The 25,046-nt window shown below is 39.9% G+C and overlaps 1 protein-coding gene across 2 annotated transcripts in view; it reads left to right on the top strand.

Moving 5' to 3' along the window:
* Nucleotides 1-18,931, top strand: part of LOC136873778 (glycoprotein-N-acetylgalactosamine 3-beta-galactosyltransferase 1) — a 245,919-nt gene extending 226,988 nt beyond the window's left edge. For both annotated transcript variants that reach the window (XM_067146996.2, XM_068227566.1), the window contains 4 exons: nt 5,041-5,179; nt 7,608-7,831; nt 11,181-11,338; nt 18,553-18,931. In XM_067146996.2, the coding sequence (XP_067003097.2) occupies nt 5,041-5,179; nt 7,608-7,831; nt 11,181-11,338; nt 18,553-18,762 (731 nt within the window). In that variant the 3' untranslated portion in view covers nt 18,763-18,931. The remainder of the gene's footprint in view (nt 1-5,040; nt 5,180-7,607; nt 7,832-11,180; nt 11,339-18,552) is intronic.
* Nucleotides 18,932-25,046: the final 6,115 nt, after the last annotated feature.

Here is a 25,046-nt window from a genome sequence, read left to right on the forward strand (position 1 = left end):
ACACTCACTCCGATCATTTTGGACATTTTCTTTCTCACCCCTTTTTACCTCCTCCCCATGCTGATGGAGATTGAACTTGCATTTAAACAGCATCCAGAGTATTCATCTCAGTAACCCTGAAAAGTATTGATTCAACACTAATATTGGTCAGTTTTGGTGATTTCTACATGTCATTCTCTCTCAACCCCCAACAGTAGGGGTGTCTTACCTGACAGTATTTTTCTCCAGATTGTAAGTCATATGTGTATGAAGTTTGGTTGAGAACTATGCTGGAACATACACTCATACTGACATACATCCATAATCTTAGTCATTTTGAATGTTTTCTTTTCCACCCCTTCACACACACGCCAATAGTGGCTGTACTTGGAACTGCTATTCATCTCAGCAACTTCAAAAAGTATGGATTCAACACTAATATCGGTTGTTCTTGATGATTTTTTCATGTCACTCCCTCCCAACCCCCCAACCATGGAAGTGCACATGAAAGTGCTGATGACATTGTAGTTTGTGGAGATAATGAAGAGGAAGTACAGAGACAAGTTGATTTATGGAATGAGGAGATAAGAAATTTTGGAATGAAGATTAGTACTGCAAAAAGTAAGACTTTGATCATGACAAGAGATAACAGAAAATCCAGGGGAGTGATAAAAATAGGAAATAGTAGTGAAGTAGTGAACATTTTAAAATATTTTGGGAAGCGTGATATCACAAGATGGAAATTTGGATGGAGAAATAGATTTAAGAAAACACCAGTCTGCAAGTTTCTACCTGTGTGTGAGAGACATTGTATGGAACAAAGATGTGCCAATGAAGTGCAAGAATGTTTTATACTCATCCTGTTATAAACCTATACTGACCCATGCTTCAGCAGCCGGGACGTTAACTAAGCGGAACCAAAGTAAGATGCAAGCAGCTGAAATGAGGTTCTTGAGGAGCATACAGGGAAAGACAAGACAAGATAATGAAATGAGGAAATAAGGAGAAGTGTGGGAGTGTGTAAACTTCAAGAAGAGATTGATATAGCAAAGCTAAAATGGTTTGGACGTATGATGACAATGCCAGGAGAGAGAATACCAAAGAGAACATTCATGGATACAGAGACTGGAAAGAGGCGTAGGGGATGTCCTAGAATGAGATGGAGGAGTTCTGTTTTGGACTGTATTGCAAATAGAGGAGTCGATAGCAATTAAGAAGAAGAAGAAGAAGAAGAAGAAGAAGGAGAAGGAGAATCTGTGTACCAAGTTTCATTGAGAGATGCTTAAATACAACAGAAATTTCATGATTATCTATATAGACAGTTGTTATAATTGCTAGGTAAAATGGATTGACCTATTCAATACAAGGCTAATGACACATACAAATATATTTTCTCAATTATTAGTTACATTATCATCACAGTATTAGCCCACGGGATTAGTTTCAACCACAAAGATTTAAAAAATAGGCATAAATAAAACGTTGGAATATACAAACACTTCTAAAAAATGGGAAACATTAAAATCATTGTGTGATGAAAAACTTGATGACACTCATGTCCACCCGTCACAAAACATTATACCATAAATTTAGAATATTAGCAAAGTATTGTGTAACGTTCAGTCTTAACTTGCTTGGTCTTGAATAACAACCTTTATACACTTGTAAATGATCAAGGGAGATATCTATAATTTTTACAGAGATGAGTAGTGGCCGAAACTAGCCCTGTGGGCTGATACCCCCCCCCCCCTCTCTCTCTCTCTCTCTCTCTCTCTCTCTCTCTCGTATTTTGGGCATTTTCTTCTTCAGCCCTTCTCAACCCCTATGACGATGGTGGCTGAACTTGGACTGAATGTCACCCTTAATGTTGTTATTCATCTCAGCGACCCTGAAAACTGTGGATTTGACACTAAATATAGGTCATTTTAGATTATTTTCACATGTTGTTCCCTCCCCACTCCACCGACAGGTGTGCTGGGGGAGTCTTACTCCCACAGTATTTTTCTCCAGACAGTATTAAGTCATATGTGTCGGTTGAAATTGCAGGTTTACCTATAGTTGCCGTTGTTATTAATAGTTTAGCTTTCCCAATATTGTACGTAAAGATATTTGTCCTTAACTGTGTGCAACCCATTAAATACAGAAGGTATTGCACGCTAGGGTAAGCCTTTGCGTGCAATTATTGGAGCTTCGTTTAGTGATTTGATTTTAGGATTACTCAGAGTTGACCGAACTTAGAGACCTGTTATTGCGTAATGATTCACTGGCAGATAATTCCAGAGAGAATACGACAGAAATGAAGGAAATCGGTACAATAAAATGGGCGGTCAAACTGAACAAAGCTGTTTTTAGTAAACTTATATTTATGTAGATGTTACACGAAAATTATTGCATCGATTTTCCGCCTGAGATTCCCGACCCCAGTTTGAAATTTTTCACGTCAAAAGGCACTTTTACTCATCATCAGGATAATGAGAGAGATACATAACGTGAGCATTTGGTCAGTGAAAGTCGTAGCATTTTCAAGGGTCACATACAAATATACACAGTAAAATCTATCTTTCAATGGAATCACAAGGAACTAGGAGAAAAATCCCTTTTAAGACAGTTTCTGCCTACTAAAGGTGTGCTAGAAAATAATGTGCAGTCTATTTTTATTCACACTAGGCACTAGAAGATGTGTCAAACTTTACCACAATACATTAAGCTGATAATTTTTTGTACTGGTACGGTACATTCTTTGGTGATCAAATGGACTTTTCAGAATGTTAGTGGTCTTACTGTTGATTACCTGAATATCTACTAAAACTGTAACCTCAGAAATTACACCAAATGTATCTGAATCATTCCATCATACGCCAAATTTCTGTAGCTTCTTTAAACTTCTAACATCATCTTGTTAAGTCTTCAGTCTGCACTCAGTCGCTTCTTCTTTGAACACAGTGCCATATCTTTCTCCTCCTCCTCTTCGTATTCTTATTTTTCATGGAATGAGAACTTCCGAACCACATGAATTGTACCATCTGCATTACCTGCCCTTGGATCACAGACCATCTAGAATGTATAGGATGGTGAAAATATTGCAAAACAATCTAATAGGAAGATTGGAATGTATTTAATTAATTATTTAATTATTATTATTTTATTTTAATTATTTAATTATTTAATTTAATTTATTTAATTATTTAATTTAATTTATTTAATTAATTAATTAATTTAATTAATTAATTAATTAATTAATTAATTAATTAATTAATTTCCATAATATGAATACTTTCCCAATTAAAATGGACAGTGACAGACTCATTTCTATTACATAACCTTTACGGAAATAATAAATACAAACAATTATAAGAATAAATTCCTTAACACTATGAACATATGCATGTATGTTCAGTCCTCAGCTTGAAGGCTGGTTGGATCCTCAACAGCTCCACCATTAGGTGTCTTAGGTGGCCCAGGCATCACTGAAGGGAAATGAGGAGGGAGATAGTTTCCCGTTGCTTTCCTCTTTGAGCCAGAAGTTCCTATCATATATCAGTCTTCCAAGCCCACCAAAATGCATGCACCAACTGACCCTATGAGTAACATTTTCACACCATTCATAGCAGGGACTGGCTGAATAAGGAATGGCATTACTAGCATCGCTCATGAACATATATAGAACTACATTAATTAAGTACCAGTATTTGATCATTATTATTTACAGAAAGTGAACAGATGTATGAATATTAGCCATAATAGTAATCATGAACAATAATAACAATGACATATTTTGGCTTCTGTTTCCATATTTGACAGTTTCTGCATAATGCAGGGTGGTTTACATTACATTTTATGTCCAAATCAAGGGACTGCGAGAATTTTCCATCAGAGGAACATTTCCACTTAAGAGGGTTTGTTACAGACAGATTTTACTATATATAGGGTATATAATTATATTTTGCTAGTGGTTCAACATCGCACTAACATATGAAAGGGTTTCGGGGATGTAAGGATGGGAAAGGACGCATCTCTAGCTTGAATTAAGGTTTAGCGTCAGCGTTTTCCTCATGTGAAAATGGGAAATTGCAGAAAGCAATCTTCAGGGCTGCCGATAGTGGGGTTTTGAAACCGCTATATCCCGAATGCATCTCGTGGCTACATGTCCCGAACCACACAGACAACTTGCTCAGTAACTTTGCTTTCTCTGTGCTGTTTAACATTTCTTTGATGACTTTGAATCTTTCACATTCTCCTTCATCTTTGTGAAGATAGTGTTGCTCTGTTTCAAATTCTGGTTTTTACACAACCAGATTAAAAAGCATGGCCTCACGGCATTAAATTGCTATGGGGCAAAGAAATTATATTCATCAGTTTTCTGAATTATCTCACTGTCTGAATTAATTATTCTTGGCACATTAACGGTGAGAGGAATAAGGGAAGGCAGTAAGATGTATTGTGATTTGACTACTTGTGAAGGACTATGACATGCCAAGAGAACAAAGATCAAGTTTTCACTAAAATCATATCTCTGCTTTAACTGTAAGCATCCTTTCTCTTTGACAAGAAAATCACTGCACTTTTCTGCTGGTAACATTTTGGCACTCATGTGATTGTTAGCACATTAGAGATGTCAGGTGCCGCAGTCTTACCCGACAAAATTAATTTAATAGAATTATACTTTTGTTCCTAGGTAGCAGCACAGTCAGTATGTCAAAATTGGTAGGCAGGCTGCCTAGATGGCACCACTTCAGGAGGTTTGGACGCTGAAAACAGAGACCCTATGATTTTTTTTTTTTTTTTTTAATATTTGAAGTATCCAAGCTCTGTAGACATTTTGAGTTGTAAAACTTGCAGTGTTTCATCGCAGTGTGGCAATAGGCTCGTCTGTTGGGTTACCACATATTTCCCAGACATTGATGGCTAATGAGCTCTTGAGACGCGATTGTAAGCCTCCTTTATAGGACAATGCTGCAACTGTTAAAGGCTCCCTTGTCTTCTTCTTCTTCTTCTTCTTCTTCTTTTTTTTTTTTTCAGATAACCTGAGCTGGATGCCAAATTTTTCTTCACATGTTACAGATTCCACTCTCCCGGCCATCCAGTTGCCAGTGAAGGAAGGCCGAGACTACCTGTGGGCCAAGACCAAAGAGGCTTTTCGCTACGTCTACAGGCATCACCTGCAACAGGCAGACTGGTTCATGAAGGCAGATGATGATACGTGAGTCTCAAAGTCTAGGACATGCTTTTGAAACTTTCAATATTTTGATAAAAACTATGATGCTGACAGCATAATGTAAATGTATGGTTTTTATATGCAAAGAAGTCAAGTGCCATTCAATTACATCTGAGAGAAAAATGTTCAAATTTATCTTTACATGAAAAGAAAACCATCTATTTAAAAAAAATGACAAAAATGAGTTCAGGTAAATACAGTACTAAACTGATACGCTACCTCATAAATTCCTTGTAATACTGTATTCCTCTTCCCTCTTAGCTACACCCCCTAATAATAATAATAATAATAATAATAATAATAATAATAATAATAATAATAATAATAATGTTTGCAGACATTTCAATTTGACGTCATCTGGCTGTCTGCTCGTCAATTTCGATGTTCCGTTTCACTCTAGGCCTACTAGATGGCAGACTGAGTAAACCGAAACTCTCTTGGGTGTCTGCGGCTGAGATTTAATGAATTTTGTTTGGTAAACACCAAATGTGTCACCAGAGATCTTTTCCATGCTGACGACATGGAGTGTTGAATGGACTTTTTTCCGCCCTTCAAAAATCTGACTGCCTCTGCCGGGTTTGAACCTGCTATCTTGGGATCCAGAGGCTGACACTTTACCACTGATCCACAAAGGCAGCTTATACACCCCCTGTGGGTGGGAGATGCAGATGAAGAATACACCCACGGTATCCCCTGCCCGTCATAAGAGGCGACTAAAAGGGGCGACCAAGGGATGATGGATCTTGAGCCATAAGATTACCTGTGATTAGTACCATAACGCGAGGAACACCATCGGTTGACTTTACTTGTGATTATTGCCACTATGTGAGGAACATCTTGGGTCTGTGATTAGTATCGTCGTGGGTACATCACTATGGGTTTAAAGTACCCATGATTAGTACCACTATATGGGGAACACAATGGATTTACATTGCCTGAGATTAGTACCACTACGCGAGGAACACCACAGGTCTGGGTGTTGCCTGTGATTAGTACCACTACGCGAGGAACACCACAGGTCTGGGTGTTGCCTGTGATTAGTACCACTGTGTGAGGAACAACATGGGTCTGGGCGTTGCCTGTGATTGGTACCACTATGCAAGGAACAACATGGGCCTGCATTACCTGTGAGTAGTACCACTATATGAGGAACACCGTGAGTCTACGTTATTTGTGATTAACACCGCTACATGACGAACACCATGGTTCTACTTTACCATGATTAGTACCATTATGAGGGGCCAGTAACCTGCATTTGGACCTCTTTAGATGACAAACATCATCGATTTAGAATTTTACTTTGAAAGCAGTCCCTTGTTCAGTGTATGCCATTGTTTTAAGTTCTTTTTTCTGAGAGGGTGGGGCATTGCAGGTCGGATCCACTGATTGTTTTAAGTTGATAATCATTGTTCATTGTCGTCTTTTTGAATTTTAGTATCATTTCAATATTTTGAATTGGATTTGCTGATTATTTTAAATTCATATTTGTTCGTTCATTCATTCATTCATTGTTTGCATTTTGGTCAGTGGATGAATTATTTTATATACTACGGGGAAGGAGGCTATCAGCTCTAACTCACTTTTTTTTAATGCTATTTGTTCGGGGCGTCGACCCATGTGGATCTTTGGCCCCTACTGGCACCATATTATATGAATCTGCGTGTAATTGGAATGGTGGTAGTGTGGAATGTTGTGTGTGAGGAAAGGAAGGTTAAGGACGTCACAAACACCCAGTCTCCAGGCCAGGGATATTAATCATTACAATTAAAGAAACCCTGACCTGGCCGGGAATCGAACCCGGGGCCGCCGGGTGACAGGTGGATGCGTTGCCCCCTACAGTGCGGGGCCGGACTCACTTAGTGCCGAGGTTGGCTAATATTTTTCTGCCTTCGCTGTGCGAGGTTGTGCACATACTTTTCTGAGAAGGAATTTGCAGCTTCTGTGGTACGTGGTGGTGGTGGTGGTGGTGGTGGTGGTGATGGTGATGGTGGTCAGCCATAGTGATTATCCATTTCACTTAATCACATCAAATGTACTACTGGAAATAAGCTGTTAACGCCAGAACACAACTCTCTAGGTTGGCAAGACTGAAAGCTTTGTAGTAAATCCACAGGATGTCAGGGCAGTCAAAGCACATTCCACATTTCATTGTTACTAACTCCGCATACAACGCTGATCAAGTACTATCTAGTGAGGACTAGGGAGCCGAGCACTCAGGAATAGTACTAGCTCTGAAAGAATCTGACTGAATCTATTACATAAATTATGCAATTTTACAATTTGAACAACTTGGGCATTAGTAAATATCTAGATCAGGGACTCGAGAATCATATTTCCTCTTCTTTGGCTGGGAATATTTTATTTTAAAATTTAGCCCAGTCAAGTCACTGAGAAGGGTGTCTTTTGGTTTCAGCTACGTTATCGTTGAGAATCTTCGCTACATGCTGTCAGCCCACAAGTCAAATGAGCCAATTTATTTTGGATGCCGCTTCAAGCCATATGTGAAACAAGGTTATATGAGTGGGGGAGCCGGCTACGTCCTGAGCAGAGAGGCAGTTCGCCTCTTGGTCGAGAATGGGCTCACCGACAAGAAGAAGTGTCGTCCAGATCACGGTGGTGCTGAAGACGTCGAGATGGGTGAGTTATCTGCATAAATACAATTATATTTCCAATCTGCTTTATGTCGCGCAAACACAGACAGGTCTTATGGTGATGATGGGATAGGAAAGGACTAGGAGTGGAAAGGAAGTGATCGTGGACTTAATCACTAATTGCTAAACATGGTTTTTGCTATCCAAGATATCCACAGCCCCAATATCCTCAGATAAGCAGGTTTGTAATGTATTATAAATAAATTTATACAAATATTATGTTAAAATGAATAAGTAAGGGAAACAAAGACAACAATGGTTAGACTCAGTTTCTAATGATTTAAAGATAAGAATAATTGAACTAAACGAGGCCAAGTTCTAGTTATGGATAGAAGATTGTGAGGCGTTTTAGTAAATTCACAGATGCTTGCAGACTGAATGCTGAAAAGTCTATAATGAAGATATATATGTGTATATATAATAAAGGAATATACACCTTAATCTAAAAATGCCCTAACTATGTGCCAGTAACAACGTGATAAAGTTGTAATCCTGGTATCACGTCCTCCCTATTCACCCAGCGTTGCACCCTGGAAAATCTTCCTATTTCAGAAACTGAAAAATGCTGCTGAAGTATAGCAGTTGAGGCTTTTACAGCCATGCTACAAATTTATGTTGTGTGGAGTTTTCTGGCTATGAGACGTTCCCGCTGAAGTGACAAAAACTTCAGGCGGTGAGGAATGAGAATTGTGAGTTGTGACTCTCAACCTCTGAGTACAGATTTAAGACTAAAAATTGAATGTTCCTCTAGGACGGACGTACAAGACCTAGTATTCAATTCCCATGCTCGTATGGGACATTATTGTTGTAGTCACCCATCAAAAGCAATATTGCCATGCTAAGACGAGTCGGTTTGCTGGAAACTAGCTTGTGTTTGTAACTAAGTACTATGTGTTTGCTGCAAATTATGAAAGGGAGGTTTTGTTTGAACAGTGTGTTTGCATAAAATTTTGCTTCAAGCTTTAGATTGTTATGAAATGTTCAAAATGGCTTTTAGGGAGCAGGCTATGAGGCATTCCCAAACATTTGAAGGCTTTTTGTGCTTTAGGTGGTGTGGTGGGCAGAACATCAGTTGATGAAGTATATTCTGATTACCTAGTGTTTATTTCAACGCAAGACATGATTGTAAAAATACATAGACTGTCCATAGAAGACAGTCAAGGAGCCACTGATAAAGCCAGTGCACTAGTGGGAATTAATCATGATACCTTCCACAAAATTGTAATTGAAGATTTCAATGTTTGTGCCCCGACAACTGAGTGCTGACAGAATGCAATAATGGCTTGACATTTGCTTGGATCTCAAAGAACAAACTGCCAGTGACTCCACCTTTCTTGCTAATATCATAACAGCTGATGAAATCTGGATTTGTACCTATGACCTGGAAATAAAAAAAACAATGCAGTCATTGGAAAAACCCAAGTCATCTCGACTGAAGAAGTGTGTAAAGTCAAAAACCTCACTAAATTATTGTTCACAAGGAGTTTGTTCCACCTGGTCACATAGTTAATACTGTTTTGTACATTGAAATTCTAAAGTGTCTGTGGGAAGATGTGAGGAGAAAGCAAGTTGAACAATGGTCAAATGACTAATGGCTCATTCACCATTACTGTTCTCCCAATACAACAGTTTTTGGCCAAGGACAACATGATCCTGGTATCACGTCCTCCCTATTCACCCAGCCTTGCACCCCGCAACATCTTCCTATTTCAGAAGCTGAAAGTGCTGCTGAAGTGGCAAAAACTTTAGGGGTGGAGGAAATTAAAACTGAATCACAATCTGTTTGGAACACACACAAACCAACCAACAAAATCTCTAGCACAGTAGCCCTGATGGGCTTTGGTCTATCAAGCGACTTCTACTCAGCTCAAAAGGCTCCAGATTATGAGGTGATGCGTGGTCAGGGTAAAGAATCCTCTTGGCCACTTTCCTTGGCTCTTTCCTTCACTGGAGCCACTATCTCACCATCAGATGTTTCTCAGTTGATCTAATTTAGACAGAGTGAACCTTGAATGACCCCTCAGATTCAACTGAGAATCAAACTGGGGCCTCCAGGTATGAGGTTGGCTCATTATCCCTAGACTGGGGGACTGGCTCTCTCTTGAACATGATGCAAGAATGACTTCCTGGAATTATTCTGATTATGGCTGTGCCACTGAAATAGATGTCTGGAGTCAAGAGGGGACTACTTAATCAAATCAGTTAATCATCGATGATCTGTGTTTAGGGCTGTCATCCAGGTGGCAGATTCCCTGTCAGTTGTTTACCTAGCTTTTTCTTAAACATTTTCTAAGCCATCTCTCCATTGACAGCTTGGAACATTGAAGTTGTCTCCTTACTCCCAAGTCTTCCCAGCCCAAAGTTTGCAACATTTTTGTAACACTACTTCTAAGTTGAAAATCACCGAGAATAAATCGTGCTGCTTTCCTCTGAATTTTTTCCCATTCTTGTATCAAGTAGCCCTGGGAGGGTCCTATACACAGGAGCCATACTCTAACTGGTCTTACCAGGTACTTATACACCCTCTCCTTTACATACTTACTACAACCTCTAAATACTGTCATAACAGGTGAAGAGATCTCTAACCTTCTGCTTTGAAGGTGATGGGTACAAATAATGTGTAAGGTACATAATGAGTTACACTAGACTCTTGTTAAAGTGGCCAATCCTTGCCCAGAGGAGTGCCAAATTAGTGAGAGTGCTGGATTACTGGGAGTGCCTGAGAAATGTAGTTGAATAGCTCCTGTACTTAATTAAATCCAGTATTACAGTGTTGTGTCAATACTTTTAAGAAAATTTTAAATTGGAAGAAAAATCCTTTTGTTTCCTATATGCAGAATCACTCACTATGAAACATGTCCTGAGAGTCTATTTGCAGTAATGATTCATGTTCATTTATGGCGTGCTTTGTCAGGTAACCACTTTTCAAGCACTTATCTGGTTGTTTCATTATATTCTCTTGGAAGATATCTGTAGAACTAAGCTGAAGAACCTTGGCCCAGGTAATCTAAAATTTCCCATTTCTGCCTCATATTTAACGTAGCATGCTTTCTTGTTGAAGCGATGATACTGTACTGTAACTGAAGCAACAATTTAGACACTCAAGCTAATAACTGTTGACATTTCATAACAGTGTATGAGCTCATCTCTGTTTATTTAATTTCATGGTTAGTGGCCAGATTACTGAGAGACCAGGCTATTAAAGGCTGGATTAGGGAGAATCTACTTTATTTACAAGATCACACCAGGAATTTCTTGACTTAATGTGATTTAAGAGTGAAAATACAGCACCACACAGTTAGTGTAGCTCAACCTGTGTGCTTGTTTCTGTCTAGGAAAGTGCTTGGAGAATGTTGGGGTGAAGGCCGGGGACTCTCGTGATGCATTTGGACGAGGGAGGTTCTTCCCGTTTGTCCCAGAACATCACCTGATACCAGGTCACGTCAACAAGAACTTCTGGTACTGGAAGTACATTTATTATGAGAGTAAGGAGGTAAGTTATTTCACTTCCATGTAAACTCTAACCCTTTATTCCGACCTTACTTTAAGGTCAGATTTCTCATAAATTTGTATGAAAATGGAGAACATGCTCTATATTGTTTGTAGTTAACTATTCCTCATACAGTGCTGACACTTCTTGTGTTTCTTTCAACATTTTCATTTAGTCCTTGTGCAACATGTCCCTTGAAACAATCTCTCATTCTCTTTTCCTTCAACTTGTCTAGGGCCCATCTCGTTGCATTCCTCCTTTTCTTCAATTTCTTCAGATGACATTTAATGACCACCATTGCTCCTGGGGAAGGTTTGGTAATCCAACACTTGGTTTCTGAATCTCTGACTAATCGTAATGAATGCATATTGTACTGCAGCTTTTGCTAGTCCATTCTCCTGTAGGGTCTCAAATTTCTCGATGCTCTTGATCTGTCCTGTTTCTGATTCACTTGTTTCAGTCTGGAAGATGATGTATTATTGCCCCATACTTACATATGCAGCAAAGACCCAGACACTCACAAAAAGACAGGACAGGAGAGTAAACTCCAGACCAATCAGATGCTATTTTTAAGAAGTGTGGTAGGACAGACAAGAAAGGACAGGCTAAGAAATTAGGATAAGAGGATGGAAGTTAAGAGTAGAAAAGCTTTCAGACAGAATGGAGAGAAATAAACTGAGATGATTTGGACATGTTAAGAGGATGCAAGAGGATAAGATTACGAGGACGGTTTGAAAAGTTATCGGAATCACCGCTAGATGTCAGTGCTAGAGCAACGATGTTCCCGCGCAATAATCGCACACCCTTTGTGAGTGAACACGTGGCACGTCAGTGCTCTAGCTGCAGGAGTGTGGTAGTGACGACTCTTTGTTATTGTTCCCGTGTAGTGATTTGTGACAATGGAAAAAACTGAGATTCGAGCAGTGATTAAATACTTTGTAAAGAAAGGTATGAAAGCAAAGGAAATTCATGCTGACTTTCAGAACACACTGGGGGACTCTGCTCCTTCATTTTCAACTGTTGCCAAGTGGACCAGCGAGTTTAAATTTGGTCGGGAGAGCTTGGATGATGATCCGCGTAGTGGACGGCCAAAAAGTGTTACGACCCCAGAATTTATCGCAAAAGTGCATAAAATAGTCATGGAGGATCGTCAACTGAAAGTGCGGGAGATTGCTGAAGCTGTAGGGATGTCTTCTGAATGGGTATATTATATTTTAACAGAAGAATTGGGTATGAAAAAATTATCCGCAAGATGGGTGCCGCGGCTCTTGACATTGGACAATAAACACACCAGATTGGAAATGTCCGAACAAAGTCTGGCCCGTTTTCAGTGCAACCAACAAAATTTTTTGCACCGGTTTTTGACTACAGATGAAACTTGGGTCCACTACTATACCCCAGAGACAAAACAGCAGTCAAAGCAGTGGAAACATGCTGATTCACCACCACCAAAGAAAGCAAAGGCAGTGCGTTCAGCTGGAAAGGTCATGACCTCAGTTTACTGGGATGCAAAAGGCATTCTGCTGATAGATTATCTTCCTAACTGGCCAAACAATTACGGGCAATACTATGCAAACCTCCTCCTAGACCAACTACAGGAAAAGATAAGCGAAACAAGGCCTGGTTTGGTAAAGAAAAAGGTAATCTTTCATCAGGACAGTGCTCCGCCGCACACAAGTGTTATTGCCATGGCAAAACTTCATGAACTGGGGTACGAATTGTTGCCACATTTGCCTTATTCACCTGATTTGGCACCATCAGACTTTCATCTATTCCCCAAGCTGAAAATTTTCCTCGGTGGACGGAGATTTTCTACAAGGGAAGAACTGACAGCCGAATTGGAGAAGTATTTTGCAGGCCTGGAGGAATCTCATTTTCGAGATGGGATCAAGGCATTGGAACATCGCTGGACCAAATGCATTAGTCTACAGGGAGACTATGTTGAAAAATAAAAGCAGTTCCACCGAGGTAAGATACTTAATTCTAGTACATTCCGAGAACTTTTCAAACCACCTACGTAAATAAAGGAGGACAAGACTAAGGTGGTTGGACTCTCTCAAGAACAGCAGAATAAGAAGGAAACTGGACTGGAACACAGTTGAAGAGTGATGGTGCTTGGATAGAAGAAGATGAAAAGATTCCCCAACCCAGCTTAAGTTGGAAAAGAGAAATTTTTGATGATTATTGTACCAGGGGTACACCTTCCCTTCCTATTTGTATTGTGCGCCTTTTCTACTGTGGCCATCTCTTATAGCAACTCAGAACTTTTGAACTGTTCTCAGAGTTTTACCGCCCATCATTAGATGGTTCTAAGGTAGATTATGCAATGAACTCTGGTGGCCAAACTAAAATTGTGAGAAAGTTTTACTGCTGTTCATGGTCAACCTTTCATAATGCTGATGTTATATTTTGTGTTTCCAAAGTTATCTACTATACCCCTGATACCTCCTCTCATTCTACCAGCCTATTGAAAACTAGAAATTATTCGCCAACCATGGACTTGCTTTGTAACTTGTGATCGCCCGATCATATCCTTGAATTGTAAAAATGTAGATGGTTCTCCTTTCCTCCCTTTATAAGGGGAGCAATTTTCGGGCTCCAGGTCTTAGCTAGTGCGGTACTGTTTGGATATTGAAGGAGGATGGAGAACTGCTCCCATGGGAGCTGAGGAGGTGGGGATCATGGTCTGAAGGAGGTCTCAAAATTAAAAAGTATGGCAGAATACATTTCAATAAGTGATGGTTTCAGTGTGTGAAGTGCAGGGGAGACTTCAGCGATTTTTCGTGTAGAATGTAATAGTTAGACTTTCTCATTTTTGAGAAATGTAGGACCTTCTGCCAGTCTTCAGACTTTGAATTGTATTCCCTACTGGGAAATTAATCAAATTTAAACGAGCACAAGTGGTTACCCGTGAAATCCTCCCATTCTATTTGAATGTTGACAAAAATTTTGTAACTTAAAATTCTAAATTCCGTTCTTGGCCTTAAATGTTCTTCCCCTTTTAGTCACTCTGTAACATGGGATTAGCCCCTGCGTCTTTGGGCCTTAAGCCTGCTTAGGTTTTTCTCTTTGTTATAGTCATTGGAGTGGTTGTTTTCTGCCTCCATTCTTTTTTGAGTCCAGCCTTTAGCAAAGATTCCCTTTTTCGTTTTTAGTGGCCACGTAGTATGGGCCATATGCCTCTGTATGTACTTGTTTGTTGAGGGTAAACTTGACTTTAAATTACCGTATAATCTTGAGTACCACCCGCACTGTTTTTTCGAAAATATCGCTTCCAAAATTGGGTGCGGGTCTTATTTAAAATTTTGGGAAATTTATCTTTCCGAATGCGCGTAAATCGGGCATCACCGCTGTCGCGGCTTGGCAACTGCTCTCTCCGCTCTCAGTATACGCTACTTCCGCGCTTGGCGTCAGTCTCATGCACGTTCTCAGAGTATTAACATGAATTCCACAAAGCGTTTGCGATCTTTTACTGCGAGTGAGAAACTGAAAGTAGTTTGGGAAGCCGAAATTATTGGAAATTGTGCCGCCAGTAGGAAATACGATATTGACGAGTCGTGTATTCACGATTGGAGAAAGAAAAAAAAAGTGCTATTAACATGTAGTGGTGATCGTAGAACTTTGAAATGCCAGTGGACAGGACTGTGAATGTTAAAGGTGCGAAAAGTGTTACCATTAGAACAGGTGGTAATGAAAAACAATGGTGTACGGTAATGTTGTTTATTCTCGCCGACGGAACCAAATTGCCGCCGTACATTGTTCTCAAGCGAAAGACGCTTCCTAAAAAACTACGCGCTGGTGTTATCGTCAGATCTCAGAACTCCGGCTGGATGGACAGTTCACTTGTAGAAGACTGGGTAAAGTGTGTCTGGCAACGTCACCCTGGTGCATTATTGGGACAAAAGAGCTTGTTTGGTCTCGACTAGAGATGGGGAATCTGATTCCTTTAGAAGAACCGATTGATTTGAAATGATTCACTAAAATGATTTGTTCATTTGAGTCATTCATTTGATTCGTTCATTCGATTACCACGTGACGGAGAGCCGAAAGCGAAACCATATAGACTCAGATGAACCATTCCTTTTTAGAGGTTATAGTCTAGAAAAGCTACACAACTGTCCGACTAATACTTTCTAAACTTAAGTAGCTACCATTCGAAACCATACGACAATCGAATTTGAAATTTATAGTAGATATGAACATTTTTGTGGCAATGTTCCACACGTTAGTTCAGAGTAGTTCACGAGAACGGGATTGGGAACCTTGAAGTAAACCTAACATTTTGCAATGAGCTGGAAGTTGAGTGTATATTACAGTTCCGTGAAGTGTGTGACTTGAAACGACGTGATAATTTCTTATTTAAAAATATTTTTTTCTGTAAGGTTAGTTTTGGAGAATTGGACTTGTGAACCGGACTTTTAGTTCAGGTTAAATAAAAAAATAACGGAGTCGTTCATAAGTTGTCATTGATTAAAAACTGGTGGGTACCCGATTTGGCGATATGAATCGCAAGGAACGAGTTGGGGCTGCCATCTGTCGATTCACCTTTCAATGCACAAGCGAGTCGATTCATTTCGTTCGCTGAATCATGATTCAGTCGTTCAGTGCAATGATTCGTTCATTATGAATCACTCATTCAGAATCTCCCCATCTCTATTGTCAACAGTTACCGTGGCCACACAACAGACGCTGTGAAGAAACATATCAAGGATGGGAAAACCGACCTAGCAGTCATTCCGGGTGGGATGAAGTCTATGCTACAGCCGCTGGATATCTGTGTGAACCGCCCATTTAAAGCAGCCTTGAAACAGCTCTATACAGAATGGATGGCAGCTGATAATCACACACAGACACCAACTGGTCGTATTCAGCGCCCCGAAGTTCAGCTGCTGTGTTCGTGGATTTTGACAGCATGGAATAGTAAATAATCGAAAATAATTTTGGCATCACTTTTTTTTAAAAACTTTGTTCTTTCAAAAGGGTGCGGGTCTTATTCGGTGGCAGGTGGTATTCGAGATTATACGGTATTCATTGTTTTGCCCAATATGGGCATTCTTGGTGCTGTCACCGGGTGGTGACTGTTTAAGTGAAAATGTAAGAAGAGAGACATGCTCTCTTTTCCACTAAGTAATTCAATTTAAATAATGGGTAATCTTTGTAAAAACAAATTTGCACTCTTCTTATTGTACCAGTACAGAGCTAATATGCTTTTTTAGTCCATTAGAGAAGAGATGGGAATTCCCTTCCCTGATATTTATACTTGTTTGAAACCATATGCTTAATATTGTACCTGTTTAGAGCTTATGAGCTCCATTTCATGTATTCAGAGCTGACCAGCTCCAGTTATATCGTTAACTGCTCTGTAGCTAAACGGTTAGTGTGCTGGCCTTTAGTCACAGGGGTCCTGGGTTCGATTCCCAGCAGGGTCAGGAATTTTAACCACCATTGGTTAATTCCGCTGGTACGGGGGCTGGTTGTATGTGTCGTCTTCATCATCATTTCATCCCCATCACGATGCGCAGGTCGCCTACGGGCATAAAATCAAGAGACCTACACCTGGCGAGCCTAATATGTCCTCGAATACTCTCGGCACTAAAAGCCATACACCATTTCATTTCATGCTCTTTATTGATTGTTGTTAATTGGTAAAATTTATTTTAAAATTAATCTGAAAGGAAAGAAATAAAATTTCTCGACCATTATGAGGGTAACTTATACTCTGAAGTTGTTCACTGTCCAGCCATTCACCCCACATTCTTTCTTACCTCTGCTGACCATAGAAATCCCTGTAACAGTTATTATAATTATTTCTTTATTTATTTATCCTACTGTTTTTGAGACATTTATAATATTACTAGCTGTAGTACCCGCTGTAGATGGGATCCGAGAATAATAATCGTTTGAATTTTTGGACCTAACGATTACTCGTTCACTCTCTTCCTTTTCATATAATATCTATAGAAAGCCTACTCAGATAATTTTTCTTATAACATTATATGGTATTGAATAGGTGGACCTCTCTTGTTTCCATTAGATTCTCGGTTCAATACGGAATAAACATCAAGTTTTTAAACTTGAATATTACCACCTTATCAAAAAAAAAAAAAAAAAAAAAAACACACACACATGTTGTTCTTACAGTGGAATAACAAATATATTAATAACTGATTTCTTTACATTTTAACTGAATTATTTTCCCCACTACAGAGCACAATAGGTTTTATAACTTTGATCACATTTTAAAACTGATATCCTAAAAAACTCTCGTGTGATAATGCTGTATGTAGGATATTTTAGAAGGAGCTCTTATTTTCGAGTTTGTTACTTGAATTCAGTGCTTCACCTCTCTGAAGGGTCATCACTTGCTACTGCATTTGAGCAGCAAGTGTCTTACTTCCTTATTTCTTTTTCCAAAATTCCTGATTTTTCCTTAGGTGTGTGATATTAGGAACATTTAATGGAATAAACACAATGACTGACAGATCTAGTCAAATATAGAGAGATAAGAGCACACAATAGGATGAGTTCCTTTCCGTGTTTCTACCTCTCTATATTTGACTTGATTTGACACTTGTTTTTTCCTGACTATGACAGGTCAGGATGAGGAGGAGGAGGAGGAGGAGGAGAAGAAGAAGAAGAAGTAACAGAGTAAGGGGACAAGAAACAGGGAAAACTGAAAAGGAGAACAGCAATCTTTGCCTCTTAATACACTGCCATCTTCTAATAGAAGCACTCTCTCGTAATAAATCTGTTCTTCTTACTGTACACTTTCTACAGTAAGATTGAGCATTCATCATGAGGGATATATGCTGAAACATGCCCTCCTGATGAAGCTGTGCAGCAGGAGTTTACAAGAACTCAGTTTGAGGAACCAAGCAAGTGGTCATGCGGTTTGGATCGCGTAGCTATAAGCTTGTATTCGCGAGATGGTGGGTTCGAACCCCACTGTCAGTAGCCAGGCAAATGCTGGGGCTGTACCTTAATTATTGAAGCCAGAGTTGCTTCCTTTCCTTCCCTATCCCATCATCATGTGTCAGTGCAACGTAAAGCAAATTTAAAAAAAAATCAGTTTGAGGAGAGAGGCCATCTATTGTGTTTTCAAGTTTATCCCTGTCTCCTCTGTCTGTTGCTACCTCTTTCCACACTGTCTTGTCATTATGTTCCTATCTTTTTATATATGACTTGCTTTATCACCTGTTTGTTTCTCTTTATTCCAGGGTCTTGGATGCTGTTCTGACAGTGCAGTTTCGTTCCACTATGTGTCGCCCAACCACATGTATGTCCTCGAGTATCTCATCTATCATCTTCGTCCTTATGGCATCTCTCATTATGTGAAGGAAACAGCTGTCACGGAACGACCGCCTGTCCTGCAAGTGAACAGAACAACTAAGAAAGTTGAAGTGTCAACAAAGGGTAAAGAACATTGATGTGAATCTCAAGGAATTCGTGCATTGTATCCATAACTTTGCCAAAGATCTCATTGGGTGTGTTGCATACTGGTCATAATGGTTAGAGGCGAGGCAATGAGACATGTCCTGTTGATGATGGAGCACTAAGAGCAATAGTAAAAGAAAATATTGCGGCAGCGTAAAGTTATTAATGTGATTGAATGTAACAAGTGATGGTGCTATCACTGAAACTTTTGTAACACATCTTTTTACAGAGTTAAGAGGCCATGATGGAGGGAGTACTGCCAACTGAATGGAACTAACCTGAAACAACAATATGAAAAATTGATATGAATCTATATCAGGCTGAAAATACTTTAAATCCTTTTAATTGTGGCAACAGATTCTCCCGTATTTGAAGCAGCATTTGGCTTACTGAGGCAGAGGGGCAACTGTGTCTGATCCTTTTCCATATCACTACAATTTGCTATTTTAGCTATTATGTTTCTGCCCTTTTTGTGTACAGCCTATGATGTTCATATTGAATAGGAGTTCTAAAGTGTTCCGGTAACCTTCCTAGAATTTCCTTCCTTCTTTCTTTCTTTCTTTCTTTCTTTCTTTCTTTCTTAATCTGTTTACCCTCCAGGGTTGGTTTTTTCCCTCGGACTGAAGTCAAGGACAGTGTCCTGGAGTGTCAGACTTTGGGTTGGGGATAAAACTGGAGAGGAGGACCAGTACCTCGCCCAGGCGGCCTCGCCTCCTATGCTGAACAGGGGTCTTGTGGGGGGCGGGGGGAGATTGGAAGGGATAGACAAGGAAGGGGGAAGGAAGTGGCCATGGCCTTAAGTCAGGTACCATCCCAGCATTTGCCTGGAGGAGAAGTGTATGGCTGAGATGGGAATCGAACCCCCTCTACTCAGTTCACCTTCCGAGGCTGAGTGGACTCTGTTCCAGTCCTTGTACCACTTTTCAAATGTTGTGACAGAGCCGGGAATCGAATCCAGGTCTCCGGATGGGGAGGGCATGGTAGCTAATCACGCTAACCACTACACCTCAGAGGTGGACCTAGAATCTCCTAAGCCATTGTAATATGTTTAAAAAGTTCATAATAATAGTATTCAAAGTTTTCAAAGATGTCATGGTGATGTATAACAGTTTTTATTTTTTCTCTCTCTCTCTTTTTTTTTTTTTTTTTTTTTTTTTTAAGGTTGCCAGTCCTTATCATAAAGTCCTACTGATTCAGTACTAGGGAGCTGAAGTATCACTTCAAGTTTTGAGGATAGTAGTATCCTCTGATTTGAACTGGTATCTTCTTATGTCTAGGGTGGTGAGATTACTTAATTGCTCAAACCCCCACTCACCCCACGCTATGGCACTACAGCCCTTGAAGGGCCTTGGCCTACCAAGCGACCGCTGCTCAGCACGAAGTCCTGCAGATTACGAGGTGTTGTGTGGTCAGCAGGACGAATCCTCTCGGCCGTTATTCTTGGCTTAATTGCTCAAGAGAGACCTTTTTTCAGGAAAGAAACTGGGACATCTCTGGATAGAGTAGTCTTAGTGAATACAAAGCTTTTCTGTCCAGTTGTTTCAAGAATTGTTGAATTCCTCCACCTGTACAAGGAGAGGTTAATTCCATTTCACCACTTGACTATGTCTCTGTAGTGGATAAACCACCACCACTCAACAAAACATGACCTTGATCTGAAAAAAAAAAAAAAAGTAGGCATATGGCTTTTAGTGCCAGGAGTGTCCGAAGACAAGTTCAGCTCGTCAGATGCAGGTCTTTTGATTTGACACCTGTAGGCGTCCTGCGCTTCGTGATGAGGATGAAATGATGAAGACGACACATACACCCAGCTCCCATGCCAGCGAAATTAACCAATTATGGTTAAAATTCCCGACCCTGCCAGAAATCGAACCTGGGAACCCTATGGCCAAAGGCCAGCACGCTAACCATTTAGCCATGGAGTCGGACACCTTGATCTAATAGCCCAGGAGAAAATTTTTCAATTCCAACTCCATTGTTCCACCTGTGCTAATTTTTGATCAGTGCAATTGTTTGAGATGAATTAATCTTAAAAATTACAGGGAAGATTTTAAAATGTTATAAAATATAAACTGTCCACAGTACAGTCGAGTTGTGTAGACACATGCATAGGGTAAGAGTTCACGCATCCACCCATAAGAACAGTTCTCGAAAAACGTTCAAGGTTGCAACAAGGAATTGATGCACTGCTTTCAGTTGTGGGTAGCTAGTCTACTTTGAGAGTGTATAGCCCACACATTTGTTAACCAATTAAAGTAAGACATACGTAATTTTGTGCTGAACAATTAAACAATTAGTGCAGAATTTTGACAATGTCAGGGCATATGGCAAATTCATACCAGCAGAATTTCAGTAAACAACAGTTAGAAGAAAGAGCAGCTAGTGGCGATTCCAAAAAGGAGTTGCTTGGTATTTTCAAACAGTACAGACTCGAGAGGTAGTGGAAGAAACATAAGTGCGAAGAAGCTGCCTGGTCTAAGAGATATGCATTAAAACTGGAGCAAAAGTAATTTTGTGATTTTGAAATTATACACAATTGATTGAAACTACTTTCTACTTATTCATGTTAACTCATTCACGCCCATCATCTGAGCTGTCTATTTAAAGGGCTGGCCCAGCTATTCCAGCTGTTAGTGGCAGAGCAAACAACAACAAATTCTTTTCACAATAAGTTATAAACTGAACAAGATATGGAAACAAAATTTTCCACATACCTTAATGAAGTCCTCTAGTATCTTTATAGTGTGTGGTAGGTAATGTCACACTTTCCTGGGTGAATGGAAACACCACACTTTCCACAAAAGTGGCGTGTTTCACTAATAATTTTATTTTTAAAGCACACTTTGCATCTTCTTGAGGGGAACTTGACTTTATTTGATGGTGGAAACTTCAAGAGAATATGCTCTTTTCTCTTCCCATCTAACCTATATGGTGGATCCTTGGCCGGTGCCCTTTTTGGCAACAAAATTACGGGACGTTGACTTGGAGCTGATGAAGTAGATGTAGCTGAGATGTCGGAGAGAGGTGACTGTACTTGTATGTCGGGTTCACTCCCCCCCCATTTGAGAATTGCCTGGTGTTCCTTTAGATCTTTTGGTACACCCCTATTTGACTGCATTGTTCCACATACGGCAGTGTTCTGTTCTCGTAATTGTTTCGCGAGTTGAACGCTATTGTAATAATTGTCCATATAGACTGTATACCCCAGGCCAAGATAATTTTCAAGCAGCTGAAAAACTGTGCTTTGTAAATTCGCACCACTTGCATCATTTATATTGTCCCTACACGCCATGGGTACACTTCAGAACGCGATTATACACACACGCTTGTGCAATCACAAACCAACTACGCAGCTAGTTGGGCCAGCGCTTGGCTACCTTCAGAAACAAAACAAAACAAAACAAAACAAAACAAAACAAAACAAAGTGCATTGGGAGGGAAAATTGCCGTGGCCATGTGGTTTCTGGTGAGTAGAAGCATTCATAAGGGCATTACCTTCATCTCTTCGCACATATTTATGACCGAAATAGATCCTAGCTGTGTAGCAATGGCTCCAGTTCAAGGTTGCGCTTATCTGGGCTAACTCGGATACGGTCCACAGCATGGTCACACACTATAGGCAATAACTCGGATACGGGCGTGAATGTGTTAAGAAAGCTTGCGGCCATGTCCTGACACAGCCTATCCCCCCCCACCCCCCCTTTATTTTTTTTCTTCTGTCTCTTGACACAGTGTACGGAAGCTACTGAGATACGAGTGGTGCTGAGTAACGGCATTTAGAGCATGACTTGTGCGTCTCAATGTTATGAAAGGTGTTACTCATAAGGTCTCAGGGTTGTACTTAAGACATATAATAATATCTAGTATATGCATTAGAGTTCAGGTACCGGTAACCCTGGATTTTTTACTTTGTTCCTAATTAATAATCTCTACAAACAATACACCATCATCAGTGTGTTTAAAAGAATGAGGAAAAATCACGCACAAGGGAGAGAAACAGATGACAAGGTCAAAATGTGAGGAAGCTAGTGGTCATTGAACTAGGGTTACAGAGTGATGATGTGCGAAAGGTAATGATTTAATATAGTTATAAAAAAGAAAATACTAAACTATGATGTTCATGTTACTTGTAATACAGCTTATCGTGCAGTAAAAATAGGACCAGTTCTCCCATTCCTTAATTATCATAGAACTGGCCCAAACAAATTTCTTGCTCAGGGCTGCTGGTTATATTGGTTCTCTGATCAGGTTTTTCAAAGTTTTGGGTTTCTTACATGATAAAGATTAAATAATCCATTATGATATACCAGGTGAGCTGATCACGAGTTTCTCATAATCTAAATATTCAAATGATTTGGCCAACAGTGGGCAAAAAGCGCACACTCTACAATTCTGGCAGTAGTGCCAGAACTGTTGTTCACATCCTTTCCAACCTAGGCCACCATAGCTCAATTGATAGAGCAGCCAACATGAAATCAGAAGATTGTGGATTCAGATTCCACTGGTGTAGGATTGGCCAGTTTTGTTCTACACTGTACATCTCTTTGGCATATATAGAATACAACCTAATAAAGTGAAAGTCTGTTTCAGGTAATGTTATTGAGATAGGAAATTTGCTGCGACTGTGTTAAAATAAGTATAGATAAGAAAAGTGTTTTTCCACCAATCAATACACAAAACACTTTTCTTATCTATACTTTGAATCTGTCAATACGGAAAATGAAATTTATAAATAATAATGTGTTAAAATATTACTTAATGCAGGTTTATTGTTATATCGATCTTCATTAAACGGAGATTTGAGAGTAGTGGTGGGGACGGAGCGGAGCAGTTGTTGTGTCATCACCACCCGGTTGTACCGAGTGAACTGCCGAGTGAAGGTACTGTAGCGGCACATTTAAACGTGTTATTGGTATAACAACATAAAGGTATTTCACCGGTCTATTCAGTGCCATTTTCTCACAATATAACTGTTTTGCGTAATACAACAATGTTGTTTTCTGCTGCAGAAGACAACCTGCTCATTTCATCCTTGTGATACCTCTTGATACGATCCCACAAATTTGATACAGTACCACCCATCGCGTAAATGCGGCCGGAAAATTTGCATTTTACTGAATTTTATCATCAGTCATTTCAAAGAACTGCCATGCATCAGACAGTTTTCGTGGCATTTGTGGTACAAATTTCTGTAAAAATGTATTAAATTCCTTTAAATATTCTAAAACACGAATACCATCTAAAATGGGATTAAGTATCAAACCAATCCCACAGTTATTATCTAATATACTTTCCATTATCTATAAAACGCAACAAGCGGAGGAAATATAGACGCAAATCTAATAAGAACAGACTGAATACAGGTACAATACTCTTACAAGGGGAGGCCACGACGTTCGGATCACAGAGTATTTTCAAATTTTGTACACATAATGTGCAAGGAGTAAGCCGTACTACTAAGGCATTCTCAAGAAAATTGCAAGAGAAGTTTTTTTGTCGAATATGTACTGGTGCGTGCCAACCTTGAGCACAAAATGGCAGTGGTTGAGTGGTTAGCATTCAAGTTGCGTAATCACTGGTTCTCTGGATCGAGTCTCGCTTGTCGTCTTGTTTTTCAACACTGGTCATATTCTTTCATATATATTACAATTCAAAGGTAATATAATGAAAGTAAGGTGTATTTGCATGAACTTTTATTGTATTTCCAATGTTATTTGGCTCTTTACTAATTTTTATCATTACAAAAAATATCTTTTTCCTTTCTTAATCTGTCTCAGCGAGAGATCCCACCTCTACCACCTAAAGGGCAGTGTCCTGGAGCGCCAGACTTTGGATCAGGGATACAACTTGGAAGGATGACCAGTACCTCGCCCAGGCAGCCTCACCTGCTATGCTGAACAGGGGCCTTGTGGAGCGATGGGAAGATTGGAAGGGATTAGGCAAGGAAGAGGGAAGGAAGCGGCCGTGGCCTTATGTTAGGTAGGGGACTACATCCCGGCATTTGCCTGGAGAAGTGGGAAACCACGGAAAACCACTTCAAGGATGGCTGAGTAGGGAATCTACCCCCCTCACCTCTACTCAGTTGACCTCCTGAGGCTGAGTGTTCCAGCCCTCGCACCACTTTTATAATTTCGTGGCAGACCCGGAAATCGAACCCGGGCCTCCAGGAGGTGGCAGCTAATCACACTAACCACTCCACCACAGAGGTGTACTTAAAAAAAAATTATAATTATCAACAAGTAAACGACCAAATGCATAAAGTTTTCCTGAAAATGTA

This window comes from Anabrus simplex, chromosome 5 (genome assembly GCF_040414725.1).
Source record: "Anabrus simplex isolate iqAnaSimp1 chromosome 5, ASM4041472v1, whole genome shotgun sequence".
In the NCBI taxonomy this organism is placed as follows: Eukaryota; Metazoa; Arthropoda; class Insecta; order Orthoptera; family Tettigoniidae; genus Anabrus; species Anabrus simplex.